The sequence below is a fragment of the Sycon ciliatum genome, chromosome 6 (genome assembly GCF_964019385.1).
Source record: "Sycon ciliatum chromosome 6, ocSycCili1.1, whole genome shotgun sequence".
Lineage (NCBI taxonomy): Eukaryota > Metazoa > Porifera > Calcarea > Leucosolenida > Sycettidae > Sycon > Sycon ciliatum.
Window position 1 is genome coordinate 3,002,227 of NC_088648.1, and position 10,000 is coordinate 3,012,226.

At 48.3% G+C, this 10,000-nt stretch overlaps 2 protein-coding genes across 2 annotated transcripts in view; one reads left to right on the forward strand and one right to left on the reverse strand.

The window, feature by feature from the left end:
- The window catches only part of LOC135819164 (transcriptional adapter 3-like), a 24,883-nt gene extending 23,394 nt beyond the window's left edge, over positions 1 to 1,489 (reverse strand). The window contains exons 1-2 of the mRNA XM_065332323.1: positions 1,370 to 1,489; positions 1,232 to 1,279 (exon numbers count right to left, since the gene is read on the reverse strand). Of these exons, the coding sequence (XP_065188395.1) occupies positions 1,232 to 1,279; positions 1,370 to 1,396 (75 nt within the window). The 5' untranslated portion in view covers positions 1,397 to 1,489. The remainder of the gene's footprint in view (positions 1 to 1,231; positions 1,280 to 1,369) is intronic.
- Positions 1,490 to 1,895: 406 nt separating this feature from the next.
- Positions 1,896 to 10,000, forward strand: part of LOC135819165 (DENN domain-containing protein 3-like) — a 45,709-nt gene continuing 37,604 nt past the window's right edge. The window contains exons 1-7 of the mRNA XM_065332324.1: positions 1,896 to 2,433; positions 3,467 to 3,723; positions 4,280 to 4,386; positions 6,596 to 6,664; positions 7,431 to 7,486; positions 8,195 to 8,276; positions 9,903 to 10,000. The exon at positions 9,903 to 10,000 is cut by the window's right edge and continues 8 nt beyond it. Coding sequence (XP_065188396.1) covers positions 2,335 to 2,433; positions 3,467 to 3,723; positions 4,280 to 4,386; positions 6,596 to 6,664; positions 7,431 to 7,486; positions 8,195 to 8,276; positions 9,903 to 10,000 — 768 coding nt within the window. The 5' untranslated portion in view covers positions 1,896 to 2,334. The remainder of the gene's footprint in view (positions 2,434 to 3,466; positions 3,724 to 4,279; positions 4,387 to 6,595; positions 6,665 to 7,430; positions 7,487 to 8,194; positions 8,277 to 9,902) is intronic.

The window sequence follows — 10,000 nt, forward strand, 5'->3', positions numbered from 1 at the left end:
TCCCTGGTCAATAGAAAAACCAGCACCCTCAATAAACCAGCATCATTTTCAGTAACCGAAATGTCCTCTTCATGCACATTGCAGCAGTAAATCAGATTTGTTAATCCAGCACCCTCCCTAATCCAGCACCCTCCCTAATCCAGCAGAAGTTCTGTAGCACAAATGGCGCCGGATTCTAAAGGGACCACTGCAAGGAAAAAAACAACTTCCCAACGAGGAATGAGGATTTCCATCGCGCAGGGTGGCATTTACTAGAAGCTACCGTTAATCCTTCCTAGGATTCCCTGTGTAAACGTGAAAATCAGTTGCCACACGTGTTCTCCTGCACTCTCCGCGCTGCATGTGACTTTCAGGAGCTTCGGTTCCTGCCCATGAAGAGAGCTCGCGTGCATGTTGGGATTCCTGTGGGAAAAACTGGCTGTTCGCGGGAAATTTTCCATGGAAACAGACTCTCAAATCTGAGAGTGCCAGTCGTGTGAATCGCCTTTAAGTATGACTGTTCCCGATTATGCTCGGTATGAGTAGTGACATCATTGGCCGTATATGACGTAATTAAGTATGAAAATCCGTATGTCGTACGCGCCGGGGAGCGAGGGCAACTTTCATACGTAAATCTCTCTACGGATTTCCGTAGGAAAGCTCTTTCCTACGTTAGGTCCTCCGTAGGACTTTTTGAAATAATTTTCGCATTTTCCGCATTTGTCCATGGCAACATTCAAGCCGCGCGAAACACAAGGTACACACACCGTACACCACGTGCAAAATATAATGGAAAACGCGGTTTCGGTTCATGGTGCATGCAGTGGGCGCATGCAGCCAACGCGTCTCCAAAGCAACAACGCATGTTTAGCAGTCGTGGAGAAAATCACGTAGAGCGAAACCCAACAGCTCTGATTTTTACGTATGAAAATTCCGTGCAGTTCATACGTTATTTTCATACGTAATTCCGTAGAGCGAAACCTCCGTATTGTTGGGCTTGTTTCCGTGATGTTACTAGTCTGATGGCACTGATGCGAGTACATGTACTATAATCATTATGTAGTCGTGTGCTGGTACTGCTGGGCTCACAGACTTCATGAATAGACAGTCATGCTGCAACGAATAACGACCACTATCTATAAAGAGCCACAGACAATTCCTCCATGTGTAGCAGCATACCAGAAACAGTGAACACACAGTACTAGTAGGTCATCGACATGCTAGCCAGGGCGTGAATCTGAAATGGACTCACCGCCGAAATGTTGATTGGTTTGAAATCGAGAAAGCGCAAATTACCAGCCTACATACAGCACAGAGTTAACCACATGTCAAAAGCTGGCGTCAGCTGCAGTGAAAGTGAGAAATCCACACCTGGCTCGGTCTTTCATACCTCGCCACTTCTGTCCCGGGAGGACATGGTTGCAGGCAAGCAGTGGCGATTCGGAATGCTACAGGAAGTGCGAACCCCAATTCACTTCACTCTTCAAGTTCAAGGAACTACAATGTACCATCGTTTTATTTTACTTCGAAGCGAAGCCCATTCAAATAATAATTATTCATTGCATTTGTTTGACTGACAAGTACAAAGTGGCGACACCGGTACATTTTTTACGTGCATCGCGGTCTGACATAAAATCACTCGCGACTCGAAAAAATGAGGTGATTTATGGCGCCATGGCGTCACAAAAATTAAAAGCAACAAGTCATGACGTCAAGTCGACATGGTCACGTGTGCTCTCTCACACCATGACGCCTTGACGGTGCGGCCCCGTGCTTCAGAAAGCTTTTGCTCTGTACGCGAAAGCGGAGGCCTCAAAATAATTTTGACAAAAACGACTTGCCCGATGCCATGGCCCAGCCTCGCCCTTTTCGGAGTGTCCATCCCTTTCACAGTCGAAATAAACAACAAAATAATAATTATTGGACATGAAAGGAGCTGAATGCGCGGATAAACTCAGATCTAGATGGTGCCTTGCGCTCCTGTAAAAGCTCGAATATTCATCGCCGCCATGGATCCAATGACTTTTTGTTGAGTGTGTCTTTGCCGAGCACAAGTACTGGTACTGGTTGTGAGCATTGAAACTCCTCACACTGAGCTACAGCTCTAGTTTAAAAACAGGCTCAGCCAAACCGGAAATTCTGAATCTTTCCTAGCAACTCAGTGTACCGGTATCGTTATCCGGTGACCCGGTCCGGCGTGTTTTTGCTTTCCCGAAACTGCTAGCCAGTATATGCTGGCTGCTGACGAGGATTTGCCTGAAACGCCTCCACCATCCTTCGAACTCACGTGTCGTCCCCACCATTCTGATCAGTAGCTGTTGCATTGCAGAAGTTTCTTGACAGGAATGCCCAGCCATGAAGCCACCGGACTTCACGCACCTTAGAAATAGCCTGGTGAAAATCGGAGTCATCGTCGGGCTGGATGAGTCCACGCCACTGCGCCTATTGGACAAGGTAAAGAGGCACCCTGGCAGCTTGAGCAGCAATGCCATAATCTTCTATGTTTCGTTTGAGCATGGAAAACAGAAATGGAATGAGTACCTATTAAAATGTGATGTAATTATAGATAGTGAGGCATGTGTGACGTAAGTGTGGGCATTTTGCCACAATGGGCACAGGCGCTAGGCAGAAAGCTATGCAAGTACATGTACAGTGCGTATCGGTTATAGTGTGGTCGTATACAAGAATATACTGCTTACAACGACCACACTATAACCGATACGCACTGTATATGCAGGATAGACTGTATGGTATATGCAGGATAGACTGTATGGTATATGCAGGATAGACTGTATGGTATATGCAGGATAGACTGTACGGTATATGCAGGATGGACTGTATGGTATATGCAGGATAGACTGTAGCGCTCCTTGTCCCTGGTACAGACCATGGTAATGTCCAGATCTGTCTTGATACTTTCTCACATTTTAAAGACCCCTTCACGCTTCTAACTGTGTGAAGATATGAGCAAGAGTGAGCCGATTGCGCAATGACGTAATTTGTACTATAAACACCCCACACAGCCCCCTGGGCATGGCCGTGTGGCATGTGGGATGTTGAACAGTGCATTCCTGATCCCAGCGTACTCACATAACACCCCGCACGGCCACCCGGGCATGGTCGTGCGGGATGTTGAACAGTGCATTCCTGATCCCAGCGTACTCACATAACACCCCGCACGGCCACCCGGGCATGGCCGTGCGGGATGTTGAACAGTGCATTCCTGATCCCAGCGTACTCACATGCGTTACCCGTACCTTCCATGTTCGCCAATGGTCTTATTGCGCGTCACATTCTTGTCAGCCCTGCGCCTAGAGTGCTGTCCGACACCCCAGTAGCTACTCTTAGTTGCTGCTTAGTTGATGCAGCAGTGACTGCAAGGTTGTAGGCTAATGATGGCTTTTTCTTGTTGATGTTGTTGTTGTTGTTCTTGTTGTCCTCACCACTGAGCTCCTGGTTCTTGGCATGGCACTGTTGTTTTGTTCAGGAATGCGGCGACTTTCAGTTTTTAAGCCCTGCTAGCTGCAAGTACGAGGAGCAGCTGTTGTTTGCCGTGTCTGGAAATGTAGCCGCTTGCACAACTGGCAACGCACCATCTAATGAGGCCAGCAGCAATGGTGATGATGCGGCTAGTGCAAGGACTAATGGTGGGAGCGGTAATCGCGAGGAAGCGGAAGCCGTCGCTCCGTTCAGTGATCTGTATAGCTGCTCTGCTGCGGCTGTGCCGCCTGTGAGACAGTGCTGGTATGTACATGTATGTCCTGGTGTGGGTGGGTGGGGGTGTGTGTGCATGTGTGTTATTAAGGTGTGTGTGGGGTGGGGGATGTGCATGTGTGTGTGGGGGGGGTATGTGTGTGTGTGGGGGGGGGGGGGGAGGTGTGTGTGGGGGGGGGGGGGGGGGGCTGTATGTCTCTACGCACGTGTGTGTGTAAGTTTCTGGGTGTTTCTGTGCCCATATCTGTGACTTGTTACGGGTATTTGGAATGGGTTTGTGTGTCCGTATGCATCCAGGTTGAGACGGGAATTATCTGATCCAACTGGCATTGCTCCTGCTTGAATATATTGGTGGAAGAGCAGCAATTTGCTGCTCATTCCTTTCTTTCAATGTTATTATACCACGCCGCACACAAACTCGTGTACTTCATTTTGTACTCACCTGCTTGCATACGTTTGTATGTGTTTGTGTACGTGTGTGCACGAGTACGCGCGCGCTTGTGCGTGTGTGTGTGTGTGTGTTTATTTCCCCTTGCCGTCGTGCGTATCACACTGTCGCTTTCTCGCCACAACTGCGCGTGATCAGGATACGCTCCGACTCTTGCGAGAGTGTCCGTGCGATGCCGACGGAGAAGCCAGCCATGCCTATAGATTGGGATATCATTGGAACACTGGGTACTTTCTGTTGTCCTGGTGAGTGCAGTATTGGAACACTGGGTACTTTCTGTTGTCCCGGTGAGTGCAGGCAAAGTCTCTGCATTCTACATGTACAGACAAGGCTAATGACTGTACTGTTGTGGGCATGGGAGTCCGTTGAGAAGTCAAGCGGCCACGGGGCGCAGGGCCCCGCTGGCCTTGCAGCCGTGAGCACTGCTGGTCCATTTTTTTTTACAATGTGTGTACGTGAAGTGCAGTGTGTGTGTGTACTACAGTGTGTACGTGAACTACAGTTGTGGCAAGTGAAATCCGACACTTGCCATAGGGGACAGCGCCTCAAATGGACATCAATGATGTAATGCACTGCACCTAATTGGTACTATAGAGCCGTATGCATCCCAAACAGGTCGAAAGGTCACAGCTTAGATACACACAGTTCACAAACATGGTACACGTCAGGAGTATTGGTATCCAATTCCCATTCATATTTGCCAGCACCTTTTGAACCTTGACTGTGATGAGTACGAATTCTGTCATCAGACAGATAAAGTTGTATGCAACACATGTACTGTACGTATGCAGGGCTGCAGAGGCTGCAGGATGCACGGTGCAGTCCCTTATGCCAAGTGTCGGATTTCACTTGCCACAACTGTACAATGCGTGTGTGTGTGTGTACTGGCCCAAAGCAGTAAGGATGCCTGCCCCCGGTCACTCCATCGTATTTCGAATGTCCACAGCAGTACAATGCAAGGGAGAAAATGGAGAGGGAGGGGAGGGGAGGGGGGGGGGGGGCACTTGTGCGTATTGAGGAGCTTTCTTGACCACATTGCGGGTTTCATGACAAACATGTAGTGGAGATTTAGGTACTTGTGGAAAACTTGTAAGTTACCTGTGTAGCGAGTGACACTTCACAAATCCCTAGTGTGTCGCCTGTTAGGATTGAAACCTGCAAATACGATTATAAGAGTTTATGCCCAGCTAGATGTAACTGATGAAGTGGTCCATACCCTATTCCCTGTTTCATACCAGAGTGATTTTGCCTGATGATCGCGCAAGCGTGAAACGCTAAGTTTCAATAAAGATTCTGTTTCGCCTTACTTGTGAGTATACGTGTGTCGGGCTGGAACCATTTCCAGATCACTCGGTATGCAGGTTTACTCATAGCTAGTGTGAAGCGTTCGTTTGATGGCATCAACCATGCACCATCATCATTCACATCATCCATGGACCTGGCTCAGTGTGTCCCAGGTCCTGGTCCTGGTTATGTCCGGGGAGTCGCCGCAGTCCGACAAGTTGGCTGTGTCTAAGCCAGACCTTATTATGTCGGAGGATTCTATGTGAACAGCTTGCTCGGAGACAAGAATGCGATAATGCTCAGAAAAAGGACACACTTCAGACTCCTTGAAAGTTTTCGATTTACAGTTTCACTACAGTCCATTCAGAAAAAGATGATATCCTAGCTTTTGCACAAGAGAAAGATTGGAAGCTTTGTTTCACGTAGTAATACGTGAAACTCAGAGTTGTAACAAACCTTTCAATCTCTCTCTTGTGTACAAGTCTCTGCCCTACATGGGTATTGAGCACTCTTCGGACAGTGAGGCACACCACTTGACTATCCTAGCGTTTGGCCATAAAGGGGTCAAATTTTGAGTTTCGTCACAATTTTTTTGGCAATCCCCATGGAATGCTCTTCCAATTGTGTTTTTGAAGTCTATTTCTCCAAAGAGCTAGCCATAACAAGAATAGGATTTCGGCCAGGTTTTGCCCCCAAAGCACTGAATTGGGGAAAAACCATGAAAATCCAGGCCGTTCACTCCACTTGCATAACAGTACATTTGCGGGAGCCCCAGTTGAGGTACCGTTTTTGGACCCTTTTTCAAGTTTCGAATCTCGCGGCACTGCACAGTGTACCACAAAATCGCCAAATACGGGAGCTCTCCAGAGCCAGCGCTCATCTTTTTTTGAATGGACTGTAGTACACTTTCAAGCCTTACTGTCAGGTGAGTTGATTCTATCTGAGGAGTTTGCTGTGTCCAAGCAGCAGCAGTGGACTGCATGAGAAGATAGAATGAAATAAAGTAGAACTCCTCGGACGGCGCCCACTCTCGGACACCATTTGTGTGGGCACCGTCTGTCTATGATTTGCTCTGGACGTCGATTAACCACGTGCGTGTGTGTGTGTGTGTGTGTGCGTGTGTGTGTGTGTATATGCGTGCATGTGTGCATATCAACCATCTTCTGTCAGATGGTGTGTCTCTATCTGAAAGCCACAAGGATGCGCATTGTCATGGACTAGTGCTAACTGACTTGACAGGTATGTATGAGCGGCTGGGAGAGAGACAAGGAGAAACAGAGAGAGGGAGAGAGACAGAGACAGACACAGAGAAACGGAGAGAGAGGGAGAGAGTGGGGGGGGGGGGGGGGGGGGTGCAGGTGTTGCGAAAGAAGGATCCAGGAGTGAGATTCGAACCCTGTCTTACCGGGACAGTGGCCTATCGATTAGGCTACCAGGGATCACACACACACACACACCCGTGGCTTCTTCTTGCTACACTGCTCCCCCGCCCCAGCAGGCTCTGTCTTCACGCTGTACCTACTCGCACGGGGGGGGGGGGGGGGGGGGGGTACGATGGGTTGCGGGTTCGAGCCATTGCCAGGCGTCAGTGTTGCCAAAGAAGGATCCACGAGCGGGATTCGAACCAGCACCCCTGTCTTTCCGGGACAGTGCCCTAGTGATTAGACTACTGGGGATCGCACGCACACATACATACATACACACACACACACACGGGTAACTACTGGCTGATGCTGCACGGCCTGTTTCTATGTAGCCTAAAGCTAGCACTTTTCTTGTAAAGCTATAAAATAAAACAACTGATGCCGACATATTACCATGATGAACTAATGATGACCTATTGAAATAAAATATGTGAGCAGGAATTCAGAAACGTTTTTCTTCGATGGTCATCGCGTCTGAATTCCTGCTCACACGTTGTCGGCATCTATTGTTTAATTTATAGCTTTGTTGAAACTTCTTTCTCCGAAACGGCTTTTCTTGCACCTTGACACTTTCCCTGCAGGAGTACGAACTTACGGATCCTGTCTGACGTTTTACCGACCATTTCAATTGATAAAGGTTAGGCCTTTCTTTTGTGTTCTGCTGCTGGTGCTGCTGCTGCTGCTGCTGCTGCTCTTCCTGGTGATCCTGCTTATCTGCTTATTGCTCGTGACAAGTTCCATTGTGATAACGGGAACTCATCAGAGGAGAACTTGTGACCCAGTTTGTCCTCTTCCTCCCCTATGCAAGTACGTCTTTTATAATCTCTATCTGTACGATCTGTACTATAGCTTGTTGTTGTTTGTTTGTTTAGAGCCGAAGAACAAGCAGGCAAATTTGCCTACGTACATGATATCGACTAAAAGGAGAGCTAAACAGTTTTGAATTTTGAGCTTGCAGACTAGGTTATGAATGCTGTGGTGGGAGTGACGTCACTAGCACTGGCTTGCCACTCCAAACATTGGCGATTGCCATTGGGCTCTAGAGTGGTTTCACATCCGTCACATGACCATACAGGGGCAGCAGCCATGTTTGATTCCAACACTCCACTCAAACCCTGCATCTATGGGTCACATGATGTCGGCCATGTTGGTTCCTCTGTTCACATGTGACAAGATCACTTTCTGCACAAATTTAGTCACATGACAAACTGATGTGAGCACCACTCTATTGTGAATAGCGTGTCTACATGTTGGTCACAGTCATGATATGTGTGCAGATAACCCACTGCTCATGCACTGATCACCTCTAGCTCTGTTCTCCTTGCGTACTGTGTGGCGTTTTCAGAATGTGGACAGTGCTCCAGCCACACAGGGCTCGGTGACATCCAACAGCAAGGTGGTGCCACATCGTCTCCGTCCGTGTGAAGGTAGGTGTGTGCGCGCGCGCGCGCGCGCGCGCGTGTGTGTGTGTGTGTGTGTGTGTGTGTACACACACACACACACACACACGCGCGCGCGCACGCCTACAACCTGTTGGATGGCTACCTTCTTGCCAAAGCATTTGGAAGTTGGACTAGTTTCGGCTCCACAATCCAGTGTGTCGTTACTATAATAGCTTTCATGGCTGAGGTTGTTGGTATGTCTGTTGGCTCTGGGTTCCCAGTACTCAGTAGCTGAGGCTGGTTGGCAAAGTAACTCCAATTTCACTTCAAGGTACCAGTGCATCTAGTGTCTGCTTCTATCAAAGCAGCGTGCTGTCTATACTGGTTACCCCAGCAAGTGTAGGGTGTGCATAGGTAACTGTCTTGGCCGTTTTATGCCGATGTACTCCGTGTGGTGTAGACCAGGTGTGCATTGGTGGTCGATTCACATGGCTTCGCCAGTTGTGTGGATTAGACAGTTATCTGGCGCAAGTCTTGATCTGTCTCATTCAGATCTTGTTCGCTATCGTTGCTATAAGAGAAAATCTTTGGGTGCATTTGCAGATTTACGTGCTTCTCTTGCGACGTGCGTATACATGGTACATGGCACATGGTGTGTGTGTGTGTGTGTCCCATATGGTGCAGTGGTATGTGCAGTCGATTTCCAATCGAGAGGTTGCAGGTTCAATTCCCGACGATTATTGTCGCACACGTCTTTCTTCTCTTTCTCGGACTCTTCCTGACTTTTCTTTCATTCTCCTGGGTGGTTACCAACAGCCAGTGTATGCCGGAGTATGTGGTGTGGTGTGTGTGTGTGTGTGTAGAAAAAATGGAAAAATGAAAAATAGGGATTCACTGGCCAGAAGAAAGTCACTTCAAACAGCTGTGTGGTGGATACCAGGCTAAAAATAGTGGCGGTCAATTCATCAGCCTTGCAAGCTGTTGAATGCTGTAATCCCAGCACAAATTGCTATGTCTAACATAGCTGTTCGCTATCATCGCTTCCGCGATGGGCATGTCTGAGGTGTGTGTGTCTGTGTGCCGCTACTGTACCTATCGTCTTGTTTGACTACAACTGGATAAGCCATCGACCTCTTTGATTTTGGAGTTCTTTATCTTCATCATCGTGATCACACACACACACACTCTCCCTCCCTCCCCTCTCTCTTTCTCTCTCTCTCTCTCTCTCTCTCTCTCTCTCTCTCTCTCTCTCTCTCTCTCTCTTCTCTCTCTCTCTCTCTCTCTCTCTCTCTCTCTCTCTCTCTCTCTCTCTCTCTCTCTCTCTCTCTCTTTCTCTCTTTCTCTCTTTCTCTCTCTCTCTCTCTCTCTCTCTCTCTCTCTTCTCTCTCTCTCTCTATCTCTCTCTCTATCTCTCTCTCTCTCTCTCTCTCTCTCTCTCTCTCTCTCTCTCTCTCTCTCTCTCTCTCTCTCTCTCTCTCTCTCTCTCTCACTCTCTCTCTCTCTCTCACTCTCTCTCTCTCTCTCCACTCTCTCTCTCTCTCTCTCTCTCTCTCTCTCTCTCTCTCTCTCTCTCTCTCTCTCTCTCTCTCTCTCCTCTCTCTCTCTCTCTCTCTCTCTCTCTCTCTCTCTCTCTCTCTCTCTCTCTCTCTCTCTCTCTTGTTTGGTGCATAGGTGGTAAGGGTGACAAGTCAGCAGGACCAGTCTACTACATTCAGACATGTGTTTGTCTTGTGTCGGAGAGTCCCTATCACACATTACTGAAAGACTGC